This window comes from Puma concolor, chromosome A3 (genome assembly GCF_028749965.1).
Source record: "Puma concolor isolate L17-30 chromosome A3, mPumCon1.1.hap2, whole genome shotgun sequence".
Taxonomy (NCBI): Eukaryota; Metazoa; Chordata; class Mammalia; order Carnivora; family Felidae; genus Puma; species Puma concolor.
The window spans coordinates 25,565,964-25,592,898 of record NC_141669.1 but is presented as its reverse complement, the minus strand read 5'-3'; the positions used below and the strand labels follow the sequence as shown (position 1 = coordinate 25,592,898).

Sequence of the window (26,935 nt, the reverse complement as noted above, 5' to 3'; positions counted from 1 at the left end):
CCATCCTTCTCTTCTCTGGATGCAGCAAGTAAACTGAACATCGGCTCTCCATTCCAGGAGCAACAGAGACCATCCCAGAAGACCCCGGGGGTCCGTATCCACACTCTGCCATGTCTCTGTGTCTGTCTTTCCGAGGCAGATGGAAGATGGGGCAGAAGAATTCACTGGGGGGCTCCTCGCAGTTCCCCAAGCAGGACTACAAGGCCCTGAGGGAAAGGTGCCTGATGGAAGGCCGCCTCTTTGAAGATGACAGCTTCCCGGCCAGCCTGTGCTCTGTGGGCAGCGGGCCCCTATTGCGGAAGCTGCCGCCCGGCCTGCAGTGGAGAAGGCCTCCGGTAAGGGGGGAGTTGTGGGGAAGCATCCCCTCAACACACACACACACACACACACACACACACACACACACACCAAGTCAACCCAGACCAAAGAATGGTGGAGTATTCCAGATGCAGCATCTTACTCACTGTCATTGATTTTCATGTGAGGGGAATGGGGGAGTGCCCACATTCCTATTTTCCAGATGGAGAAAACCAGGGGTGATGCTGAGAGGGGTCTGAGGTGTGTCTCTCCCTCAGCTCCTCCCTGGAAATACACTGGGCATCTGTGGCCAAAGTACTGTCTGACCTCATCTAAGATGGTAGGACGCCCTGAGTCTCTGCTGAGGCCATCTGCAAAGAGACACATTTTCACATATTTTCACTCCCAACCCCAAAGTCAGGCCCATGGAACACGTAAATTAAGAAGCTATTAATCACTTTACAACAATGTTCTTCACTTTATAAAGTGCTCTGATGGTTCTCCTTTAAAAGGCGACTTAATGTGTTCAAAGACAGTCTGGCCCCCTCCAAACTTGATTTACACAAACAATTTCCCAGTCACATCTATAACAAAGTAAAGTCAGTGTGTGCTACAAATTCTCTACTCTTCTGTGCCCGTCCAGACTTCTCATCAAAGTCTGCAGCCCCAGACCAAGTCCCTTCTGTGCATAAGATTCCCAAGTGGGCTTCCCAATCTAGAGAGCAGCCAAGATTCTACTTTTCCCAGAAAGTTTGGAAACTGCTGACATAGAGTCTGTCATATACCTGACCTCAGGAGAGCTGTGCCAGTGCAGAACCCCAGGGGTTTGGTGCTTCCCATGAAGCACAGACCACCCCTCCCCACCTCCCACCACCACCTTGCCCCATGTCTCAGCATAGAAAGGCAAAGAAACCATTATTTTGGAGGGTGGGGTGGGAAGGCGTGGGACGACAGTGAGGAGAATGTGAAGATCTCTAGGAAAACATGAGAACACCTTCCAAAAGACATACTTCCATTTTAAACAGAAGCTCTAAGAAAAGGCATTGTGGGTACAAGCCCTGTACCTCAGTGCCCACACAGAGTTCTCCAGGACTCCGGCTTATGTGGGCTGCAAAAAGGAGTGAGAAGTACAGTGGGCTGAACCCATATGCCAGATTGCCTGGGCCAGCCCTGCTTTCACATGTATCCTATATCTATATCCCCATAAGTCCAGTCCTGGGGTATGGGAAACTACAGTCGCTGTAGCTCCAGGAACTTCTTGGTCAGAAGGATGATTCCGTCTGTCACTGCAGGAGCTGCACAGCAATCCCCAGTTCTATTCTGCTGACACCAAAAGGCTGGACCTGTGCCAGGGAGTGGTAGGTAAGTCTGCACAGCCCCTGGAGACATAGGCCTGGCACCTGCGAGCCTGGCCCAGCCCAGAGTGAGGGTGGGGAAGAGGAGAAGTGAGAGATCCCAATGGGGGAAAATGGCCACCCTGAACTTCACCTTGAAGTGCTGTGGCCTTGCTGGGAAAATGATAACAGCTGGTCCTCTGAGGATGTATGGGAACGCCCAAACTTGCCTAACAATAACCCTCATTACCAGTTGACAGGTGTAAGTTTTGTCTTGGGAGAATGTGCTCTCTCTACTCTAGTCCCCTTAATGAGTCCTTTTCAGCACACCAGTCACTAGATACCCCAGATAGAGTCCAAGTAAGCCCATTCTCATCCCAACTTTCCTTTTAGGGGAATAGAAAAAAAAAAAAAAAAAAAAAAAAAAAAAACCTTGGCCACTGGGGAAGGGAAATGTAGTGATACCCATTTCACAGACAGAAAAATGGAGTCCAGAGAGAGCTGAGGCTTTCTCAGGAGAACATAAATCACTTACAGAGGTAGGACTTTAGAAAAGTTTGGTTGTGTTTGGGTCCAAGTTCCTGAGGATGTGGCATTCAGGAAGCCAAAAGCTGGTCCAGGAATCTGACTCGATTCTTGGTGTCAAGTTGAGATTCCAGCCAATGCCCCTCTCCACCTCCTCCTCACTAACTGTCTTCCTCTGAGTAGATCTTTCCCTTCTGTGAGACTAGGCTACAAGTCCAGAGAGGATAGCAATTGGGACTAGGCATTTCTTACATGTGATAAGTCCTCAATAGATTCATGCAGACACTTGTAGAATGTGCCTGAATGTGTGGTACATCCATGCAGACACTGTACTCTCTGGCCTAGGTGACTGCTGGTTCTTGGCTGCTTTGCAAGCTCTGACTTTGCATCAGGACATCCTGAGCCGTGTCGTTCCCCTGAATCAGAATTTCACTGAGAACTATGCCGGCATTTTCCAGTTCTGGGTGAGTATCCTCCTGGTGTCCCAGCCCAGAGGAAGCCATAGGAAAGAAGGTTCTTGGAAGAGTCATGCCTTTGCCTCCTGAGCTGACTGCCTTCCATGGCAATCTTTACTCACCAGTGGACACTTTCTCCTTCCAGTTCTGGCACTTTGGGAAGTGGGTTCCTGTGGTGATAGACGACCGACTTCCTGTGAATACAGCTGGCCAGCTGGTCTTTGTCTCTTCCACTTACAAAAACGTGTTCTGGGGAGCTCTTCTGGAAAAGGCCTATGCTAAGTAAGACAACCACCAGAAATTTTTTCCCTTCCCTTCCCTTCCCTTCCCTACCCTTCCCTCCCCCACTCTCTCTTTCTGTTTCTAACTCATCAATGCTGGGAGAGTGCAAGAGGAAGGAGGTACAAGAGACACTGAGGCATGGCTCCTTGAATATAGAAGTGATGTATCCAGAATCTCTTATGTAGACTTTTCCCCATCTGAACAGGCAGTCAGGAATTTTGTCTTTTCCCTAATGGATGGAGTTATTTAACAAGGACAGGAAGTCAGAGTGTAGATTTTCCTTTGCCCCGGGGATGGAAGGAAGGAGTAACAGGTGCATGCCCAGAGAAGAACCAAACAGGGGGTTCACTAGACTCACTTGGATCATCCTAGGCTACAATACAAATGCCCCTTCCCCTCTCCTCCCATGTTTACTCCTTCCCCGGGCAGGCTGTCTGGCTCCTATGAAGACTTGCAGCGTGGACAGGTGTCTGAAGCACTTGTGGACTTCACTGGAGGGGTGACAATGACCATCAAGCCGGCAGAGGCCCCTGGCAACCTCTGGGACATCCTCACCTGGGCCACCTACAGCAGAACCCTCATTGGCTGCCAGACACACTCAGGGGTGCGAGTGGGTTGTGTGCTGGCAGAATGTCCTCTCCTGTTCCCATCCCCTTCATCCACCAACACTTCTCTCCTCACCTCAGTGTGGGCCCTGACACTCCCACCCAGCTCCTACACCTAGAGTCCTGATGTTCAAACCAGAGCGGCCTTGCAGAACCCTCGGGGTGGGCAAGGCCACAGTAGTATGCAGACGGCATGCAGACAAGGGTGCTGACAGTGACTAAGTATCACCCAGGGGCAAGATGCTTTACTAGCACAACTGGTCTTTACTGCCTGATTTAGTAACAACCAAAAACTTCTAACTAGAGTAGGGAGCTCTGGGTTCAGCCCTGCCTCCAGGAGCAACTGCCATGCCACCCCACGTGATGGTTTAGCAGCTCTGAATCTGAGTTTGTCCTGTGTACAATGGGATGGGGCTCGCTGCAGAATGGCACCCTGATTTAGAGGCTCTAATGAGACTGTGGGTGCCGAAGAGCTTTGACCACTGTGAGGACACAGCGTGGGTCTCTCCCAGCCCTCCCCTTAAGCCCTTGCTTTGACCACACAGGTCCCTATGACCCCCACATAAACCGTTAGCAGTGGGCTGACAGGAGTTCTCTTGTCTCCACAGAAAGAGAGGGTGCTGGAGAACGGGCTGGTGGGCGGCCATGCCTATACCCTCACAGGAATCAGAAAGGTGGGTGGAACCAGCCCCTTTCTTTCTCTTCAGGCCCCTCTCCTTCTCTCCCAAGGCTTCTCAGCAAGGCTCCAGTGCGTGTTATTATTTGTGCCCAGTCTACAGAGGCAAATTGTCTGATGGGTTTTCCAGGCCTGCTAAAGCAGGTGGTGGGTGCCCTGCACCTGTGCACCTGTGTTCTGGAGTGATGGGCTGGGTCTGGCCTTTACCACCTATGGGGCACCATCCCAGTCCCTCTTGCCCTGTGGCAGCCCAGCCGATCAGCCATCCAGCCCTGCTGGACTCCACCCCTTCCTTGAGACCCCTTCACTCTGGGCTGCCACTGATGACCTTCATATCTGGGGCTTCCCACCCAAATTCTTACTTCTTTCTCAGAAGTTCCTTTTTGTCAACCTCTCAGGTTCTTTTCATTGCTATTCATCTTTCTTCCCCCATTGAGGGCAAGATGAATCAGACAGGGTCCCTGCCTACACAGAGCTTATAGTCAGGTGTGGAGACACATCATATGCAAGAATGGTAAGGAAGCAAAGTCAAAAGTTGGGGGGCCGATAGAATAGACAAAAGGATTTCAAGGTTCAGAGGGAGGAGAGAAGACATTCTCCTGATTGGGTTGGGGGAAGTCAGAAAAGACTTCACAGAGGAGGTGACATTGACCTGGCCCCTGAAGGGTGGCTGGTGAGGGCACTCCTGGTGGAGGAGGCCACACAGAAAAGCATGCAGGTAAGAAATCCACCGGTTCAGTCTTAAACACCCTCTGATGTCCCCTGGAGGGCCTGATGTCCCCAAGTCCCTGATTCCCTTTAACTGTTTTAAATTTCTTGAACTCCACTGCAACCTGACTTCTTCCTCCTCCCAGATCTGCACCAGTCATGTGTGTGTGTGTGTGTGTGTGTGTGCATGCCAAGAGCTTTAATAAGTTAAAGGACTTATTTTCATAGTCCTTTAACAAAACTTAGATTTTTATGTCACTGTGCTGTTGCAGAAGAATGAGAAGTGCTTCATGCAGTGCCTCAGAAAATCTCCAGAACACTGTTGAGTAGAAAAAGTGAGGGACAGGAGAATTTATATCGTATGCTACTTTTTCTTTAAGAAAGAAAGGGCAGTAGGGGCGCCTGGGTGGCTCAGTCGGTTAAGTGTCTGACTTCAGCTCAGGTCATGATCATGTGGTTCATGAGTTTGAGCCTCTCCTCGGGCTTTGGATTCTGGGTCTCTGTCTTTCTCTGCCCCTCCCCCACTCATGCTCGGTCTCTCTCTCAAAAATAAACATTAAATTTTTTTTAAAAAGGCAATAATAATATATATTCATATTTGAATACAGAAGCATTCAAAGTGTTTGGAAGGAAGCATGGCTGGAAATGGAGAGGTCTAAGTAGGCAAGAGACTACTTAATACAGCGCTTTTCATATAATTTTTGTTTTGAACCATGTGTTTTTACCTGTTAAAATCCATTTAAACAGGGGCGCCTGGGCGGTTCAGTCAGTTAAGCGTCCGACTTAGACTCAGGTCATGATCTCACGGTTCGTGGGTTCGAGCCCCGCGTCGGGCTCTGTGCTGACAGCTCAGAGCCTGAAGCCTGTGTCAGATTCTGTGTCTCCCTCTCTCTCTGCCCCTCCCCCACTCGCGCTCTGTCTCTCTCTGTCTCAAAAATAAATAATAAACATTAAAAAAAATCCATTTAAACAAATGAGATGTAGTCGACTTGACATTTCATTGATTGATGTTCAGTTTCTTTAGTTGATAATTACACCCTGCTTATGCAAACTGTTAACAGTAGGGAAGGGCAGGGTGAGGTCAATAAAGAAACTGTATTATTTTTGCAGCTTTTCAGTATAGCAGTTACATGTTTATACCTATGTTTTGTTTCATGTTTATTTAACATATGTAACAAAATTTAGCACTTACTCTGCTCTAACTAGTGTCCTAACTGCTTTACAAATGTTAACTCAATCCTTACAACAACCCTGGGTGTGGGCATATTAGCCAAGTGGGGCTGCCATAAGGAATCACCACAAATCGTGTGGCTTCAGACAATAGAAATGTATTCTTTCCCAGTTCTGAAGCCGGCAGTCTGAAAATCAAGGGGTCATGAGAGCCTCTGAAGGCTCTGGGGGCAGATTTTTTCTCACCTTTTCCAGCTGATGGTGGCTCCCGGCTTCCTTAGCTTGGAATGCAGAACCCAATCTTTCCCCCCATCTTCACATGGCCTTCTCCTCTGTGTCTTTCCCCCTCTCCTTCCCTTCCCTAGTCACTAGATTTAGGATCCACCCTCATCCAGCGTGATTTTATCTCGAGATCCTTAATTTAATTACATCTGCAAAGAGCCTTTTTCTAAATAGGATCACCCTGACAGATTTCGGGTAGACTGGACTTTTGGAGGCCACCATTCAACCCATTGCAGCGAGATGTGACAATTAGCTTTACTTTACAGATGAGGGAACACAGAGGTTAAGGAACTTGCCATAGGTCTCAGCAGCTAAGAAGCAACAGAGCCTTCTTCTCTTCTCTTAACCCTCAGCGCCTTTAACCTTCCCTTTCAAGGTCTCATCTGGCAGGCACAAGTCCCACCCAGATATCCGCAACATTTGCATCTGGCACTCAGCCCAGCCACCTAAATTGCAACTCCTTTTGCACAGGTGACCTGCAGACACGGACCAGAATATCTAGTCAAGCTGCGGAACCCCTGGGGCAAAGTGGAATGGAAAGGGGACTGGAGTGACAGGTGAGCACCTGACACCAGCTGCCAGGGGCCAGGAGGGGGCGGGGCAAGCCAGCAAAGGAGCTGGCCGCCTGCACACAAATTCACAAGTGTTCTCTTGGGCTGACAGGGGAGCTTTCAGATTGTGAAGGTCAAGCTCTCACATTCATGAGATGCTTAATGATATATAGATTGTGTTCTCATTCATTATAATAATTGAGCTAATGTTTATTGAGAGCTTGCCAGCCCTGTGCTAAGCGGCTTTGAATATTTTTTTTTCTCCCTGCCCATGTTTATTTTTTTATTTATTTGGAAGTAAAAATTGCACTTACTTCACATGTGCGGAAGTCTCCCCTATTTGCATATTTCCACCAAGCACTTTGAATTTTCATTACCTCTAGTCCTCTGACCAATGCTCTTGTAAGGTAGGGCGTTTTATCCCCATCTTACGGATGAAGATGTTGATGAGTTAGCGAAGGAATTCCTCAAGGTCTCTCAGCATGACTCGAGCAAGGTGTTTGGAGTCTAACCCAGTGTTCTTTTCCTGGTTCAGTGTGCTCTTGAGCCTGCTGAGTCAGAGGTAGACGATCTGGATTGGCCTCAACCTTCTGGTGACCAGTCATGACCTCTGGGCTTTCCGCTATTATCGCTATTACCGGAATGTGATTCCCTGTGTCACCCTCCAGGTATTTAGTTTTGGGCGGAGTCTAGGTGAAACTGGTCTAGGTGACATTGTTCCCCTTCTCTCGGGGTCAGAACCCTATGCTGCCTGCAGTCTAACATCTGAGAACAGGTTTTTTTGTTTGTTTGTTTTGTTTGTTTCAATGTTTTTTCCCATTTTTAGTTGTTTATGGTGGGGAATTGACGCAGGGAAGCCTTAACTCCTTCACGGTCAGCAATGGAAGTTCAGAACCATGGGCTTTGAAAATACAGAGTACCAATGTAGGCTCAAATACTCTCAGACATTTCATAACTTTGTGACTTCTGGAAAGTGAATTAATCTCTTTTAACCTCTGTTTCCGAATGTGTAGAACGGCAATAAAAATTGTGGTCAGCCTTATATGAGAGAAAGTATGTCGAGAGCCTGGCCCAGAGCTGGGGGCACAGTGAGGGATGAGTTAAGGTTACGTGTTACTTTTATAAAGCAGGACGTGAGGTGTGGTTGTCTGCAAAGCAGCATGAAGATGAGGTAAATAATGACATGGCAGAGGATTTACTAAAGCATCTCTGCCACGTCCTCTGCAACCCTTTCATCCCCCCACCCCAGAAACATCCCTTTTCTATTTTCAGCTCGGGTATGTGGGAGCTACTGAGCCCCAAGGAGAAGATTTTGCTCCTGAGGAAAAGCAATGACGGAGAATTCTGGTATCTGACTCGGGGACTCGAGACAAACACCCTAGCTTACATTTGGGTACCCAGCCTATTTATCGGGTGCCATGTGTATGCCAGGCACCTCTTGTGTAGAGATCAAGAAGACCCACTAGGGGCCCGCAGTCTAGTGGGCAAACAGCCCCTGCAAACGGTCACAGTCTCTACAGTGAGACCTGTGACCACTGGTGTGGGGCTCAGTGGACCCTCAAAGCAGAGCAGAGGGCTGGCTGGCCACCTCCTTCTGTGCTCTGTCTCAATGCACTCAATCCTGAGGTTTTGCCTTTCCTGGCCTGAAAGGAAGATGAGATTATAAACTCTGAGCCATCTCACTTGCACCCCCCAGAGCGCCATGACATCACTGCCACCCTCCCCAAAGCCACTCACCCCTTTTTTATGAAAAGCCACCAAGACACCCTGAGCTAATATGGTTTCTGGGTGTCTGACATGAGCCCCATTTGTTCCCTTTGCCCTTTGCTTTTTGCCCTTACTCTTAACTTCCACCCTTGTTCCCACGGGCCCCCTTCTCCCATTCTGCACCCGTTCTAGACCGCTGCGACCCCTCTTTCTTTGGAAGTCATCACTGAACTGCAAAGCCCTGAAAATACTATTATTTCCACTTTACAGATAAGTAAACTGAGCATCAGCCAGTTCGGCTAGCACGCTTTGACCCACAAAGTTGGCAAGTAGGGGCTAAGAATTTTTCAATTTATAATTGAGAACCGACTTGTGCAAATATTATCAAACATTTGTATCTTAATTGGCTAGTTATGAGTGCCTCAGTTCAGCTTTATCACCACAATCCGCGAAACAGGAACATTGCCGCCAGGCACCCATTGTGGGAGGCTGCTTGCAGCCACGGGTAGGGGGCAGGAGCGTGGTACATCACCCCCGATGCACCCTCACGCTGATCTAGCCAGCTGTGCTCTCCTGTGTCCAAGGCCAGCTCAGCAGGGTGTGGTGTGGGGCTGGGGCTGGTGGGGCAGCTTGGTTCCAGCCCCCACTCTGGTCCTGATGGGGAGACGTCATACTATTCCCTCTTCCTCTCCACAGGATGACACTGAAGGACTTTAAAACACATTTCATGCTTCTGGTCATCTGCAAACTGACCCCGGGCCTGCTGAGTCAGGATGTAGGCCAGAAGTGGACATACACCATGCGGGAGGGAAGATGGGAAAAGGGGATCACGGCCGGTGGCCCGATGAAGTCACCCCGAGGTAAGCACGCGCACAGGAGCCTGGGCCCTTGGGGCTAATGTGGCAGCTTGGCCAGCAGGGGTGGGGATGCGGACAGAGCTGCTGGGGATGGTGGTGAGGCCCTCACCCTGCACGGGCCATCTGGCTGAGGCGTGGAGGGACTTCACTGACCGAGCTGTTTGCTCTGGCCCTGGGCTGTGTCCTCCTCGGCACACATGCCGCAGTAAAAGGGTGGCTTAAATCTTTGATTTTAGGACAAGGTCATTTCCATGCTGAAATAACCACCCTTTCTTTCTTTCTTTCTTTCTTTCTTTCTTTCTTTCTTTCTTTCTTTCTTTCTTTCTCTTTCCTTCTTTCTTTCTAAATCTTTATTTGTTTTTAAGAGAGAGAGAGAGAGAGAGAGGGAGGAACAGAGAGAGAGGGAGATACAGAATCTGAAGCAGGCTCCAGGCTGTCAACACAGAGCCTGATGCAGGGCTCGAACTCACGAACTGTGAGATCATGACCCAAGCCGAAGTCGGACACTTAACCGACTGAGCCACCCAGGCGCCCCGAAATAACCACCCTTTAAAGGCAGGAGTGAAATGGTAACTTTATCATCTGTATCGGCCCCTTCTTGCCTATGGTTTTGGTAGTGACATAACATCAAGGATTCCTAGCTCACCGGTTACAGGGGGCAAACGTGTCTGAACTCTCCAAGTGGAGAGGTTTGGTGACTGTGTCCCTTTCTCCACAATGGAGGTGCTGAGCCATCTCTTTGGAAGGAAAGACCCATGGGTTACGGTCTCAGCCGGCCAGGCGCCCTTTGCTCCGGCTCCCCCCTCCTGCCAGAGAGGTCCGCCCCAACGCTCAAGCTGCCCTTCAGCTAAGGCTTGGTCCGTGTTAAAATGCAAACCTCCCTGAGGTCATGGACATGTTCTCCTCCATTCATGAATGCAGTCACTTCATCGGGCAGTGAGTGTGCTGGGTGAAGGGGCTATAGCAGTGAGAATACTCCGGTCTGCATGTCTATGGCAGAACACGGGGTGAGGAGGTGGAGTGGGAGGGTGGATAGAGGGGAGGCTGAGAACCCGACTCTGTCCACATGGACCTCTGGGTGGCAAGCCCAGGGGAGGTGCTCTGGGTCTGTGGGAGCCAGAGGCTAGGGGTGTGGGGAGGCCTGACCCACCTCTCTGTGTTCTGCTACAGACACATTCTGGAAGAACCCGCAGTTCCTGCTGTCTGTCTGGAGCCTTCAGGAAGACAGGAGGTTCCCTATGCCCTGCAGCGTGCTGGTGTCCCTGCTGCAGAAGCCCAGGCACAGGCACCGCAACTGGAAGCCTCACCTGGCCATTGGCTTCTACCTCTTTAGGGTAGGTGGACCTCGGGGGCATGTGGCCTCGCGGGGTGTCTCCCACCACTGGTCATCCTTTCTTCCATTTCCCGACTTCCTCCCCATCTGCTCTGTCTACAAACAGACCTGGGTGCAGGCTTTGTCTCCATCCCTTAGGAATATGTCATCTGGAACAAGTCACCTCCTTGCCCCTGAGCGTCAGCTTCCTCTGTAAAGTGAGGACGATGATATTTATGCAAAGGGTAGAGTAAAAGAACATCACGCACCAGGGCTTTATTGTGGTGCCCGGCACGCAGTTTCTATAATCAGTACTGGTGGCTGGTGTTCTTTTCCTCTCCCAAGGAGCCAAGGTTGCCTTCCCTCACCCTTTTCCAGAATTCTTGATGATGGATTAAAATGTCCCTGACTAGAACAGCAAGTCTTAAGGGAGGGAAGGGGGCCTCTGGCTAGAGCCTCCCTATACATCAGCCTCCGTCACTTAGGGCTTGTGCAAGAGTTGGATTCCTGCCTAATGAGGTCTCTCTTTTTTTGTGTGTTTCAGTTGAGCAAGGTGAGTTCCACACTTGACCAGCTGGCCCTGGTTTGGAGTGATGTCACCCGTGAGGTTCAGCTTGACCGTAGCAGCCTTACATAAGGAGCTACTAGGATGTCTGGCAAAAATGCTGGCTGCCCGTGTGTGTAGAAGAAATGAGTGCTTGACAAGGACCCTGAGAAATCCTTCTGCATCTATAGGGAGGTCTCCGAGCCTGGTGCAGAACCAATAAATTTTAGAATTTATTAAATTCCTACAGAAATAGCTAGAGGCTGTCACAGCATAGGGACAATGGTAATCACATCCTTGCCTGAGTTTTGAAGCTCATAATAAAACAGATCTATAACATATGGGACATTGGGAGACCATGCAGCCCATCTCCTTGGAGACAAGGGGCAAAGGCTCGGGAAAGTGGGACAAAAATCCAGGCAGAGGGCAAGAACCACTCTGTCCCTTACCTGCAGTGGCAGCCTAGAAGGATCAATTAAGGTTTGAGGTATCCCAGCCTCCAAAAGGGTGGGAGCTATTGTTTTGTTTCCCAAAGAAACAGGAGTGGAAAACTTAATTATTTGACATTAAACTGATTAAACTGAATTAAACTGATTTTTTTTTTTTTTTAACAGAAACCATTTTTGCATTAGGTATCTTGGGTCAGTTTTGTTTTTTTCCCTCCTGTGGGAACATGAAGGCTCCCAAAGTTGCCTATAAAATTTTAAAAATAGTTATTTATATCATGCATCTCTCTCTCTCTCTCTCTCTCTCTCCACTCTCTCTCTCTCTATATATGGGATATATATATATATATATGGGATATATATATATGGGATATATATATATATGGGATATATATATATGGGATATATATATATATGGGATATATATATATGGGATATATATATATGGGATATATATATATGGGATATATATATATATATATATATATATATATATATATATATATGGGTCAACCTACAATTAAATTATAGACAGAACAAAACTATAAGCCAGTTCAAAATTTAAAAGACAAGGGGCGCCTGGGTAGCTTAGTCGGTTAAGCATCCGACTCTTGATTTTGGTTCAGGTCGTGATCTCATGGTTTGTGAGTTCAAGCCCTGCATCGGGCTCTGTGCTGATAGTGTGGAGCCTGTGTGGGATTCTCTCTCTCCCTCTCTCTCTGTCCCTCCCCCCACTCTCTCTCTCACAAAATAAATACAGTTTAAAAAAATTTTAAAGGCACGAAAAAAGTCATACATGGATAAAGTAAGCAGTTGATTCTACCAGGAACCCTAAACCTAGGACAGCTAATATGGCTGAATATAAAATTTAGTTCTGAGATTCCTAGAGGCCAAGGCAAAGATGACAATAGGATGATTCCCTAGTTCTCATCATCTGATAAAGAAAGCATGCGTCATCAGGAGATTTATTTTATTTCTGTGGCCTTGAGTAGAATCTGTGAAATATGTTTTTATGTGGGTAGGTCATGTCTTTGTTATCTGTATATAAACTAGAGTGAGGATCCTGCTTATGGTCCTTGTCTCCCTCCACAACCCTGAGTGAGAACAAAGGGGAGAGGCAGCAAGAGAGAAAGATAGGGAAAGATAGAGAAATAAAGGAGGAAGAAAGGACAGAGAGAGAGAGAGAATGAGGGTGAGAGAGAGAGTAAGAGAAAGAGAGTATGAGATAAAACAACAACAACAACAAAAAACCCACACGTGTCCAGGCAATGTCAGAGCCAGAGCCCTGATTCAGGTCCTCTGAACTTTCGTCCTACTCTCTTTCCCCTCCACTGAGATGATGTAGAATGTCCAATTTATCCGTATGTAGCTGTTATAATGTAGGCGGGGAGATGTTTGGCGGTCCACCTGTTATGGGTGACCATAATCATGTCATAATTAACCTTGAAGTTGTATCGCATACATGGGGACTGCCACGGGAAGTGTAAAGGACATGGACATTGGAGGCTCAGCTGCCCTGAGTTCCAACCGTGGCCGAGACTCTTACCAGCTAGGTGACCTTGGGCATATGACCTGACTTGTCTGAGCCTCACACCCTTAACCATAAATGGAAAATACAGGCCTGGTGACGTTTCTCACATCATTTGTATATGATGTTGTTTTTAACATAAAGTCAAGTGAATTGACATGTCTACTCAGCCTCGCACAGGGTTCCAGCAACGGTATCCATTCCTGTCATGGTCTATTCTTTCATCTCCACTCCTCACCCCTTCACCCCTCCCCTGGAGCAGTAGGGTTTGGCTAATCAGAGACCACCTTATCCTGTCTCCTGGCCAAGGTCCCCAGGCCAGGCTACACACCCTGGGGATCACCTTAACTGGGACTCTTCCGTCCTCCACCCACAGCACTATGGTGACCAGAGGAGACTGCCCTCTGAGTTTTTCTGGAAAAATGCCCCCATAAGATGGCCTGAAGCATTTCTCACAGAGAAAGAAGTAAGTCAGGAACTGCAGCTGGAGCCAGGGACATACCTCGTTGTGCCCTGCACATCCAAGGCTGGCCAGGAAGCAGAGTTTGTCCTGAGAATATTCTCCAGGAAGCACATCTTTCAGTAAGGACATGGGACTTCCCTGGAGGTGGGGGCCTTTTGGGGCTAGGGGAGATACAGAAGGTGAGGTGGAAATGGCAGAGGACGGGGTCTGTGGCCAACACAGAAGAGGGGTAGGGAGAGCAGGGAGCTCCCTGCATGGAGAGCATCCTTCTCCTCTTCCTCCCCACTCTTCTTCTAACAAATGAACAGTCTGCTAGACATTCAAGAGAAAGAGCTACAACAGGCTTGGTCCTTGCCCTCTGGAAGCTCAGGGCCTGGAAGGGACGGGACATATGAGTAGTTATTTATGCTATCCTGCATCCAGTGCAAGCATTTATCTGTACAGGGTGTTAGGAGAACACCAAGGAAGAGCATCTGAGCCAACCTTCCATGGTCCTGGGGGGAGACAGGGCTGACTTCAGGGAGGTGTTAGTTTCTAGGAGATGCATAGAGGGGATTGGGCAGATGAGGAGAGGCCGTCATCAATGAGCAGGCTCAGACGCCATAAGTGTGTGTAGGTGAATCAATATACAAACACATTCCAGCCCAACTTATTCTTCTGCTTATGATTGTTTTGACACGACAGCCCTTCAATGCTTAGAATCCAGTTCCCTTTCTTTTTTTCTCCATGGTTTGGCTCTGGGTAGTTTGACTTGACCTCAAGCCTCACTGCCTGTCGGTGCCGAGTCATACGTATGAGTAGGAGTAGTTCGATGTGGGTGGAGACAACAAAAGGGGCTTGGTGTGGGCAAAGGCGGGGAGATGAGGAACAGTGCCAGGCATGTTGGGAGGGACAAGCAGTGTGCTGGGCCACGTGGCTGCTCTGTCGACTTCAAGCAGGAGATGTGAGAGTAAGGCATGAGAGCTGGGCAAAGCCCACATGGCACACGGCTAAGGAACTTGGAAGATGTGTTCCTAGGGGAGGGAGACTGTTGGCCAAAGTGCTCCCCAGATGATCCCAAGAAGTAATTCTGCCTTCTGTTTTCCCTCAGTGAAATTGGATGCAATTCCAGTGCTGTCTTCTCTAAGGTACGTAGGCAAGTGGGATTCTACATGCAGGACTGTTTCCAAAGCCAAGATGGTGGGCTTCTCCCCTCACATTCAGGCTGTGGGGGAAAGTTGGCGGATCCTGCAGACCCTACTCCATGGCACCCATACTTCATTACCTGTTGTGCCCTGAGGGCACCCAGGTTCTGCTGTTTTTCTATAATTTTAAAAATTTTATTTATTTATTTATTTATTTATTTATTTATTTATTTGGAGATAGAAAGAGAGCATGAGTGGGGGAAGGGCAGAGAGAGAGGAAGAGAGAGAGAATCCCCATCAGGCCCTGTGCTGTCAGCGCAGAGTTCGATGTGGGCTCAACCTCATGAACCATGAGAGCATGACCTGAGCTGAAATCAAGAGTCAGACCCGACTGAGCCACCCAGGCACCCCCAGGTTCTGCTGTTTTTGCACCAGAGGAGCTGTCCTGGTCACATCCTTCTGGTCACATCATTGTCATTGAGGGTCCAGAGCCCCAGGTACATGGGTGATACATTTACTTGCTTTTGCTTCTTTCTACCTGATGTTTCTTTTGCCCATTTCACTGTTTGCTACTTCCCCAAAGGCAGTGAGAATTGGAGAAACAAAGAATGTGTGAACATGGTGGTAGAAAACTTAAGACAGTGCACAAGGTCAAACTTAGGGATTTCTGGGGCCTGGGGGTCATGAGACGTTAGTGCGCCCATGAGCGTCCACATATCCAGGTGAACGACTAAGTCTTTCTGTGTGTCTGTTCCTATAGGAAATAGTAGACAAAAATGAAGGGCAGGATGAATTCTTCACTAAACTCTTTGAAAAGGTAAGTTGACCAGGTGTGGTGGCGAGCAGTGGGCAAAGCCGGGGACTGTGTACTGACCCTGTGTACGAAGCACGATGTAAGGCTGCTCTTTGCCAGACTGCCACTTTCTATTTAAGTCCTCAAGTTTTTAGACAACTGGGGGAAAGTGGACTGTCTCCAGAAGGCTCCTGTAAAATGCATATCTCTTCTTGGAAGCAACATTGATCAGTTGTAGGAGAAACAGCTTTAATCTTTAATCCCTGAGAAAATGGACTATAGTAGAGCCAAGAGTCAGTGTCGGTAGTGGCCCAGAGCATGGTCATGACAAGCCCTAGCAGTCTGGGAGAGCCCAAAGAGAAAGATCCCTTGGGTGGTCACCTAGAGAGGGGATAGGGCTGGTAAGAGGGCATTAGGGAAGAGGAGGGCCTGGGGCTACCTACCTGGTTCCCTTGAGTTCTTTCCTTGACCCAGATCAGGAGGCCAGTGGTATGTGTGCAAGGCTCTGGAGGCCCCTCTATCCCTAACCTTTAGGGCACTAAATCCATTGAGGAATATGGCAAGAAATACTGTAGAAATATGGGGTCTGACACCTTAGTGAGGTCATTAAAACTAGAAGACCATGAGCTCCTTGTGTTCATAACACTGGATTTAATTCACTATGTGCCTGCACCTATGTTCTCTCATATTCACCCCTGGAATTTTGCATAGTGTAGTCAGAGAGGATAGTCAGACTCTTACATAAGTTGTTATAAAGGTTTTCCTCCATACCAGAGGTTTCCAAACATTTTCTGTTGCAGTCCTTTTATCTAATGGAATCTCACCAAGAACCCCAATATGTAAAAAACAGATTAAAAAAAAGGTATATTGTGAGTATGTATCTATTTCATAAGCTCAACTGTATGTTGCTTGTATTTCATTTATATTTTTTAAAGTTAAATGTTAATGTAAAGGATTGCTTCTGAGAAACTCTGAAATTAAAATTTGGAGCCTTGGCTGAAGATGCCTTATTAAGAATAAAATTCACTGGCACCTGGGTGGCTCAGTCGGTTAAGCATCTGACTTCCGACTTCGGACCAGGTCATGATCTCACGGTTCGTGAGTTCGAGCCCCACATTGGGCTCTGTGCTGACAGCTCAGAACCTGCTTCGGATTCTGGTATCTCCCTCTCTCTCTGCCTCTCCCCTGCTCATGTTCTGTCTCTCTGTCTCTCAAAAATAAGACATTAAAAAATAAAATCAAATTCAAACCAAATAGCTTGCCGAACTTTTGAAGCATCTTGATAAAACCCAATTTGAAAATCACCATTATTAGTCCGCTTCTTAAGAGCCCTGCCCTGCTGGGGTCCTCGGGACTTGACCCCCAGCATCACTTATTCCACCCAGAAATGGCATGTGTACCATGCTGAGCTGATGCGGGAGTGGACTCCCAGCCCTCTTTTGTGGCGGCCGCTCTGCATCTAATGAGCCTTCGTTAATGATGGTTTCCTCCTGCCACTCTGCTTCCCCTTCAGTGTCCAGAAATAAATGCAGTGCAGCTGCAGAAGGTCCTGAACCACATGACCTGGTCAAGTGAGTATTTCAGAGTCATCCTGTAGGACTCCGGGGACACAACGTTGCTGAACCCTGGGTCTGTTCTCTTTCCCCTGTGGAGCACATGAATTGCTGCACAATGGTCCCCCAGACAGCTGTGTCTTACATCAGGGGGTCATGTGGTCTGAGAAAGCAGTAGAGAAGTTTATGTAGCTTGGAAAATAGTGTTTTGGTTTTGGAGGTTTTCTTGCTTAGTTGGGGTGTGTAGAGATACATGGCTGTGAAAATAAATATTTCTGAAGTTTTGCTAGCTTGAGAATTTGAGTAGAATATCCGAGTACTTCTTGGCATATAAATTCTGTGTGGAAGACCATACCCAAGCTGGTACATAAATCTTAAGTATTGACGAGCTGACCAGGGAACGTTCTAATGAACTCGTATTTAAATTGACCAACCTATAAAAATCGAAGGAGGGGAGCACATTCCCTTAGGGGGCTGCAAATGGCTAGTGTGGATGCCTTCATATGACGCTTGAGAAAAATTATTAGGAAAGCTTAAAGTCCATGGAAAAATGTTTATATGTATATTTTAAGAGAGAAGAACATGATTTCTCTGGGGAGGAAGAAGGACTTCAAAATGAAAAAAGTAAACCAAACAATTAAAGGGTATTTGCCACCTAAGATATGTTATTACTTCTCCTTTATGTGAAACCAAGACTTCAAGTCCAAACAAATTGTAGTCCAGGGTGTTGTATAGCTCAGGGCTTGGAATAATTTCCAGATGGTTCCTCAAAGCCAAATTCAGGTATCATAAAAGAGCCAGAAGGAGAGATTCTAGAAATTATAGACTATAAGAGCTCCCCCACATCTTGGGGGGAAAAAATCTAGGGAAATTATCTAGAAGAGATAGCTTGTGCACATTTATGATTTTTTAGATTATTTGATCACAAGCATGCAAAATGGTGTTCCAAAGAGTGTATGGGCAAATTGCTTTCTTGTAGTCCTTTGAGAGAATTTCTGGATTGGCAGATCAGAGAGCTGTGGATTTGGGCAAAATACTTGGTAAACTATCTGATGATAAATTATGACATGTGGGTTGGAAAGTAGCAACATGAGATATGTTCCATTCCCAAGAGTTATATAAATATAAAACCGGAGGGGTAATTCTATGTTATAGATGAGAGTCTCTAAGTATAGACGAGGGTCTCTGGTTTCTACCCTTGGTGCCCTTCATCTCCCTAGCTTTTATCAATGACTCAGAAGAAGACATGGGAGGTAGGCTTTTCAGATCTGCAGATGGCACAAAGCTGGGAGGAATCATTAACATAATAGATAGCAGAATTGAAAATGCTCACAACAGACTGTGCCCAAAACCAAAAAGATGAAACAGAGTCGGGTTGATAATGAAAAACTGCCATTTCATTATTTTTTTAAAAATTAATTGCATAAGTTCCTAACAGAAGAGATCTCATTTTTGTGGAGGTTTATGTGAAAGATATCTGGTTAATTTCATTGACCTGGAGCTTAACACAAGCTAACAGTTTCAAGTTGCTGCTAAATCAGCTCATCTGAATTCAGGCTATGTTTAATGAAAACATTTAGATTTGTATTTTTGAAATTGTGTTGCAAGAAAGATTAGAGACTAAGAAGTTTTAGGAAGTGTTCCATGAAATAAAAGGGGTTAGATTCTGTGGTCAGTTGTGCTTGGGAAATCCTGCATTAAACAAAAACAAAATTTCCATGTTGGCTCCTCAGTACCTATTATATGCTAAGATGCATGGTGAATGGAGAAAAAGGGTCTATAGATACAAAATATTTCAAATGTATTTGAACTCAAAACACTTTCTCTGCAGAACATCATCCTTGGAACATAATTTTTGGGAAGTGCAGCTTGAAAATTTGTGAAGTCATAGCCCCATTGTTCTCTGCTCATCAAACTGTAGCTGAAGGAGTACGTTCCCGTCTTGGTTCTGCATTTTAGAGAGAAGGTGGCAAAGCATAGGGTCTAGAAGAAGATGGAGAGGGTTTAGAAGGCATGTTTAGAATGCAGGAGAAACATCGAAGAGCAGACGGATGTCTGTTCATGCTCTTCTGGAGGCAGAACTTGGACCAGGGATTGAATTTTGCAGGCGGTTCTTTCGGAATTAACATAAATTTCTCCTGACTGGAGCTATCCAACCATGTGAAAAAGTGAGCACCCGTAACTGACAGACCATCCACCAACCACCTGAGGAAAGAAACCTCCCATTTAGGTGGAAGTTGAACAAATTAATGTCTCAGATCTCTTTCAGACTTGGGAGCCCGTGACTCTGTGAGGGTACCTCTCTCCTAGGTACACAGGGCTCCATTCATCTGACCCTCTGTGGAAGAAGACCAGGCTATAATCAGATGTTCTCTGCAGGGTTTTATGGTGCTTTTTGGGTGTAGGAATCACCACTAAGCCTTCTCTCTTTTCCCTGCCCTCTTGTTCCTACTTCCCTCTACCCCCCATGAATGACAGTCATTAGAACCTACAGGTGGCCTAGATAGTGCTGCCTCTTACTGTTAAGAAAAGGGCTGTGCAGTCCTAGGGCGGGGCCCCATGCAGACTCTTTCTGTCCCTCTGCAGGTCTGGGGAGTGCCCAGCCTTTCTTCAGCCTGGACGCCTGCCAGGGGATCCTGGCCCTACTGGATGTATCTTTTCAGGTTTGTGGCAGGACGCATGCTGCTGGTGGAGAGCCTCGCTCTGGGCCAGGCTGCCTGGGTTTGAATCCCAGCCCAAGCACTTACTATTTGTGTGATCTTGGACACATCATGTAGCCTCCTTGTGCCTCCAGGTCCTTGTGTGCACCATAGAGATGCTACAGCTCCTCTGTAGTATCAGTGGGAGAATGCAAATGGGGTAACCCAGGCAAAGTGCTGTCATCGATTACATTTTCACTATTAGCTATTGCTAAAAATAATCTTATTTCCTGATAGGGAGGATGAGGCAGCTGCTGGGTGGTGGTTAGTAACAATCCCCCAAGTAACAAGAAACTGTTACAAGAGCCTCAGGGTTCCAAGTTTTCATTTGGTGACAGGGCAGTGGCTGCTCGCCTTGACAGATCAGGAAATCAGAGCTCAGTAAGTTCAGTGCATGCCACAGACTCTGCCTTCCTGGTTCCGATGTTTCTAGCAAACCCTCTTTCTACGTGAACCATTTAATCACGGTTTAATTATCTGTACTACAGGGGCGCCTGGGTGGCGCAGTCGGTTGAGCGTCCGACTTCAGCCAGGTCACGATCTCGCGGTCCGGGAGTTCGAGCCCCGCGTCGGGCTCTGGGCTGATGGCTCAGAGCCTGGAGCCTGTTTCCGATTCTGTGTCTCCCTCTCTCTCTGCCCCTCGCCCGTTCATGCTCTGTCTCTCTCTGTCCCAAAAATAAATAAACGTTGAAAAAAAAATTTTTTTTAAAAATTATCTGTACTACAGAGAGGTGTGTGAATGCATGGTGGGAGGGTTGTGAATACAAAAGCAGTCTTCATAGAAACTTTGCAGACAGCATGGACATCACGGGACGGGAGTCAGGTGCACAGGCATTGCAGGAGGTCCCAACCTCATCACCAGATGCAGGAAGTTCATCAGCTCCCCTTTTATCATCCACTCTAGAGGGGAGTGAGTACCCACCTCACCTATGAGGTGAAAATGAAGTAACGTAATTAAGGTGTGTAACTCGGTCCTAGAGCCACCCGAAGGACCCAGATGGAGGTGTGTGTGACGATATTTTGACCCAGTCTCTCTGAGGCAGGGGTATTTGGACATGGCTCAAAGCCACTCATTAAGCTTTTAACCTTTTCTAAAATGACTAAATAAAAGAGCCACCCTGTGACTGACCCCTTCCAGAAGTTGGTTTGAGCAATTAATAACATAAAAAGAGTTACTGTTTTTTATTTAAATCACATCAAATTGGCTGGGTCGAACTCTCCTGTCTCACTAGACGGTAGCTGTTTTCATCACCATCATCACCGCCGTCATCAGACTTCTCCCAGTGTGGCTGTGTTCTGGCTCATTCTGTCCTTTCCTAGCAAGGGTGAGGGAGCCGTGGGCTGGACTGACCAGCCAGCAGAGGCCAAGTAGGGAGATCAGACACGGGACAGGGCTGTCCACAAATCGCGCCCCGTCGTGTGGAGGGTCAGCTGCCGCTCTCAGAGGTGTGAGTGCAACTCCCCTGGTGGCTTTGACCTTAACCTTCTATCAGCTTAATGCGTCGGGTACCGTGAGCATCCAGGAGTTCAGGGACCTGTGGAAGCAGCTGATGCTGTGTCAGGTAAGAGCGTCTTCACAACACGTCCCTGAGGGAGGGGCAGAGGCAGCAGCTCTGCAAAGCTGGGTGAGGCACCACTACCCCTTCAGCCCCGTGTACCCCACTCTTCACCCAGTCTGCTCTGCTCTCCCTCCAGTGGGCCAGCCTTCCCTCTCTCCCAAACTCAGAGAGCCTGTTGCAATAGTCTCCTGGATTTCTTTTCTTTTTTTTATTTATTTTTTAACATTTATTTATTTTTTAAAGACAGAGCACAAGCAGGGGGAGGGGCAGAGAGAGAGGGAGACCCAGAATCCGAAGCAGGCTCCAGGCTCTGAGCTGTCAGCCCAGAGCCCGATGCAGGGCTCGAACCCACGAACTGTGAGATCATTACCTGAGCCGAAGTCAGACGTTTCACTGACTGAGCCACCCAGGTGCCCCGATAGTCTCCTGGATTTCTAAAGTGCACGTCTGATCATGTTGCTTTGTTTGAGACTCTCCACGGTCTTCCGATAAAGTCTGAACTCCTTAGCATGGCATTTAAAGTCCTGCATCAAGTGGCTTCTTCCCATTTTTCCAGTTATTACTCACAACTGTCCCTCTCACCTTCCTGAGTCAGAAAGTTGGAAGCCCTTCAAGGTTTAGGATGACGTGCCTCAATCAAGTACATTTTGCTATACCCAGACTGTCTATCCCCGTGACAAAAACAAAAGCAAAAAACGCTCCCTTTCTCAGAAGCCCGGACCCTCTGCCTCTTCTCGTGCTGGCAGCAGGTGCTGCTGGCAGAGCCTCACGATGGCCAATAGCAGCATGGATGCTGGGGCATGGTGGGGGCGGGGGGGGGGCTCTCACGTGGTGCACGGAAATGCTTGGTTCCCGAGCCTTTGGTGTGGCTTCTTTGCAGGAGGTTTTCCACAAGCACGACAGCAGTCACTCAGGATACCTGAACAGGACCCAGCTGCAGGCTGCCATGAGGGATGCAGGTAGATGCAGGCCAAGCAGATGCTGCGGGCGGAGCGGGGAGGGGAGGGGTGTGTGGCTTCTGAAGTAATTCCAATGTGCACAGTTGCTCCCTGAGTCCAGAGGCCCAAAGATGTGGATCTGCAAATAACAGAAGGGTTTATTATTGCTATCACTATGGTCATAGCTAACATTTGGCGGGGGGTGGGGTTTGGAACATCCACTCTCTCATGTAATCTTCAACACCGTGGGATAATCCCTACTTTACAGAGGGAGAAGTTAGAGCTCAGGCAAGTTAGGTAAGTTGTCTGGAGTTTGAGTCCAGGATGATCAGGCTCAAAAGCGGATGCTCTTGACCACGGCTGCATAGACTGCCTCCTGCCTTGAAGGCCAGTAACCCGCTCACTAAAAAGATGGTGAGCTGGTGGCCGAAGGGGGCAGGAAGGGGGAGTTGAGATGAGACAAAGAAAATTGGCTAATAATTAAACTAATGAGCCCCATAAAAGAAGATCCCCGTGTTATCAGGATTCAGGTCCTGGAAGGGGAGGGACAATTTCAATCAAGGGGCCTCAGGTGGAGGGGAGGGGATATGAGGTCCCCAGCACACATGGGGGGAGTCTGTGTTCAATGCAGGAATCATGCTCAGCAATGACGTCTGCCAGCTGATGCTTATCCGCTATGGCGGCCCCAACCTCCAGATGGACTTCGTCAGCTTCGTCCACTTGATGCTGCGTGCAGAGTACATGGAGGGTGAGCTGGGGGGAAGGAGGCAGGGCCGGTGCTTCCTCTGCATGCCTCACGGATTGCCCACCTGCCCCCAGTCCAAGCAGGAGAGAAGACAGCTACCAGGGCGGAAACAATAGGCCAGGAGCTATGGGGCACTCTGGCTCTGCACCCAAGAAACCCAGCTATGTTGCTCCAAACTCATGTATACCTTGCCTGTCCCAGAGGCAAAGGTCTGAGGCAGTTCACTTACACTTGTAAAGTGCACACATGGCTGCACACAGGCTAAAACCGGGTTTGCAGGTGAGGGGATGGATGGAGGAACCAGTTTGTAATGTCTCCAGACACATCTGTGTTCCTTTCTGGTGCATGTTCACAGATGCCTTTCAGAACTTAACCCAAGATGGCAAAGGGATCTACCTCCAGAAGCCAGAGGTAAGCCCTTCTCTGTGGGGTTGACACACCTCATCTTAGAGAGAGGTGGTCACGGCATGTCCATGTGAAGGACCAGGGTTCTGGGTCCTTCATTCTACTGAGTTTGGGATGTAGCCCTGCCTTGACTACACCTATTTGTCTATTTGCCAGCTCTTTACGAAGCACTCACTCTGTGCTGGGCACCTATGCAGGGACCAGGAGACTGACTCAGGGGACCCAATAACTATGATTACAATAATGCCATGTGACAAATCCACCTAACTTCAGCAGTGACAGCAACACTCATGGAGCTCCCCGGCCACGTGGCTGGAAGTCAGTGGATCTCAGCTGGCTGGCTCATGATCAGTGGGTGAACAGGGGGCTTTTCTGGGGTACCTTCATTGAGGAAGCTCTGGCCAGGCTAGTCTCATGGTCTCAGGACAATGGCAGAAGCACAGGGAAGTGAGCTTAAACACGCAGGGTGTCTGAGATCAGGTACATCGTGCCTTGCAACTCATTCTGTTGTCCAAAGCAAGTCATGTGGCCAAGCCTACTTTCAGCACTTGGGGAAAGAGCCTTCTCCTTGTCATGAGAGGAACATCAAAGTCACTTGCAGAGGGCACGGACACAGAGGGGGGTGAAGACCCAGGCCAGCAATGAAGTCCAGCATAGACAGTAATAAGATAGCTGGTCTGAATAGGGCATTTCACAGAGGCCTTTCTGGAGGAGGTGACATTGAAGTTGAAACCTTAAAGATCAGAAGGAGCCAGGGAGGCAGAGTGGAGAGTAGGAAAGGCTCCCTCCTCTAGAGGGAACATTGTGTGCAGTCCTGGCTAGAGTATAAAGAATGACAAAATTGGCTTAAGATGTCTGGAAAGATCAGGGTCAGATCTTTCTCAACAGCTGGCTTAGCCTTCCCCATAAAGGTAGGGATTCTGATCTGTCTGGATGTCCTCTTCTTGAACTTCATACAGTGTGCTTTGCATGTAATAGGAGCTTCACGAATGTTTGTTGAGTGAAAGAGGCGATAAACCGAGAGGACAAATCTGTGCCTGACACTGATTGTCTTGCCCGATCCTTCAAACCTCATGGATTTACTGTGTACCTGCTATGTGTCAGATGTGGTGCCAAGTGGGGTTTTCTGCAAAGACACTGGAATCTGGAATTAAACCATCTGCCCTTTCTTTGTAAAAACACATCTTCTATTTGGGCTGCTTAAAAAGGTCCTAGTAAAAGCTGAGGTTTCTTCCTTGACCTCAAATGTCCATTTCATGTAATATTTTCCCAAGATATTGGGACCCTCAGCATGTGTCTCACCTCAGTCATGGCCATGTCTGAGTGTGAAGGTAAGATTCAGCTAGAGGGACAATGGTTAGAATCTTCTGGGTCCATCTCCATCTCAAATCCCCAAGCTCATGTCCAGATCCCAAGCAGTGCTTATATAGTGCAGACTCAGAGCTGGGAGAGCAGGACTTCATGAAACAGGGTAGTCCACAGCCTGAGCAGACCCCAGCAATGCAATGTGCCATCACAGGAAGAGAACTGGACTGAGCCCCAGGTAGAACCCACAGCACTCTTGTAACTAGCTCTGAGACCCTAGGCAAATCAACTTGAATAGATCTGGGCCTCAGCTTCCCCACATGTAAAATGAATGAGTTGGGCTAGGTGGTCTCTAAGGCCCTCTTCAGCTGTAACCACCTCTGGCTCCATAGAAAGAGATCCTTAGGGCCATCCAAGGAGGCCTACAGGGAGTGGCAGCCAACTTGTTAGAATTTCACGCAGGTTTTCTCTGACGCCATTGGTAACTTCACATTATCATCTTCATCGCCACCATCATCAGTATCACCATTTTGATGTAATTGGCTTGGGGAGTGGTTTCTCCAAAGGTTCTCTCTGTGTGAGTTAGAGGGGCTGTTCATCACACCCACATAAAGCTGTCAGACAAATGGGCCCTTAAATGTAAACATGTAGAATAGACTCTAATGGATTTCTGTTACCCAGTTGGTCCACACACCTGCACACCGCTGTCATGAGCATGCCAAGTTGAATTCATGGCGGAAAATTGCATTGAGAACTGAATACAGAATCAGCCTGTATCTTGGTTATCATCATTCACCGGCACCATGAGAAGTCAAGGTTGATTATATTTCAGGTTGATTTATACTTACTACCAGATGGTGTGGTCCCTCTGGCTAAACCATCCATTAATGTCCTGTCTCTGTGGCTTCCCAGGAATGAGGGGGAGGAGGTCCTAAGTCTTGTGTCAGCCTCCTGGGTCTGGTGACAGAGAAATGAAGCACCCTTAGCTGAATGTCACAGGTGGGCCTGCACTGACCGTAATTTGCTTCCCCAATATATTCAGTGGCTGATGATGACTCTGTACTCCTGAGAAGGCTGGAGCCCTGTCTGCCTTCACTGAGAACTCTGCATGTGGCTCAAAGGTAGCCTTTGACTGAAACCAATCCACATTCAGCCCATTTACTGTTCTTCAGGACCGTGTCTCCAGTCATCGCCTTCTCAGCTGGGAAGATTTCTTTTCTGCAGAACTTCCCCTTGGATAGGCAGTGTGCAAAAAGGGAAAGGAGTTAGCAAAGATTGCCTTGGACTTGTAAAGACCAATTGTCATTCTCCAGCCACAACCTTGTCACAGCAGGGATGTCAGCTGACGTGGTCTAAGAAATCTGACTCCAGAGTTGGTATGTCAACCTTTGACAATACTGCCTCCATGGCTGTCCAATTTATTATTTTTTTAACTTTGAAAAAATAAAGATTTATTACTTATAAGACCTGGAAATTACATAGCACCCCTAGGGCTGCACAGTGAGGTTGTTGTGAGGGGAAGAGAGAGAGAGAGGGAGAGAATGCCTGGGGTTCTCCTTTTACTGGGGTTGTGGGCAGGGTTTCATGGGTTCATTCTCTGTTGGTGAATTTTAACACAAGAGTGGGAATTTAAAGTGGGAAGAGGGGGGAAAAACAGAAACAAGAGGTTCAAATGGTCAGTTATAGAAATGAACCAAGATCTCTCTATCTAGTCCTATGGCTGGTAAAGTGTTTATTCAAGATGCTGGTCAACCAAAGCCTAAGTCAGATCCTTGCATTACAAGAGAGAAAATAACAACAGCTCTCAAGGCTTATGCTACAACAAGGTTGAGAATGAAATCCAGTGCGTGAAGTTGGCACAGCAGATGGATGGAAAGAACCTGAGCCACTGATGACTTTATTGAGCTACTCAACCAACTCTGGAATCATCTATCTCTAGACTTACTGCTAATTCAATGATAAGCCTTTTTACAGTTTATGTTGTTGTCGATCACATTTTGGTCGCTTGAAGATGATGGCTATCCAATTTAAATAGGCTTAACTTTAAATAGCCTTAGCCAAATATCCCATTT

General features: G+C 47.8%; 1 protein-coding gene across 2 annotated transcripts; it reads left to right on the top strand.

Annotated features, from left to right (window-relative positions):
• The first annotated feature begins 95 nt into the window (after nt 1-95).
• Nucleotides 96-26,345, top strand: CAPN14 (calpain 14). Of its 2 annotated transcripts, XM_086699825.1 has the most exons (21): nt 111-335; nt 1,590-1,659; nt 2,502-2,620; nt 2,757-2,893; nt 3,323-3,497; nt 4,107-4,172; nt 6,806-6,891; nt 8,158-8,232; nt 9,289-9,452; nt 10,620-10,783; nt 11,306-11,314; nt 13,656-13,861; nt 14,833-14,869; nt 15,627-15,683; nt 17,173-17,230; nt 19,799-19,863; nt 21,405-21,473; nt 22,351-22,429; nt 23,040-23,156; nt 23,509-23,564; nt 25,906-26,345. In XM_086699825.1, the coding sequence occupies exons 1-21, from the start codon at nt 111-113 to the stop codon at nt 25,930-25,932; spliced, it is 2,061 nt and encodes a 686-aa protein (XP_086555951.1). In that variant the 3' UTR covers nt 25,933-26,345. The 2 variants fall into 2 exon arrangements, with proteins under 2 accessions (XP_086555952.1, XP_086555951.1); XM_086699826.1 differs by lacking the exon at nt 11,306-11,314 and having other exon boundaries at nt 96-335; nt 10,620-10,804.
• Nucleotides 26,346-26,935: the final 590 nt, after the last annotated feature.

Coding starts and splice junctions, on each gene's coding strand:
- CAPN14 (XM_086699826.1), top strand. CDS start 111: ATGTCTCTGTGTCTGTCTTTCCGAGGCAGATGGAAGATGGGGCAGAAG. Junction 4,173..6,805: donor CCCTCACAGGAATCAGAAAG/GTGGGTGGAACC, acceptor CCTTTTGCACAG/GTGACCTGCAGACACGGACC. Junction 23,157..23,508: donor GCGTGCAGAGTACATGGAGG/GTGAGCTGGGGG, acceptor GCATGTTCACAG/ATGCCTTTCAGAACTTAACC.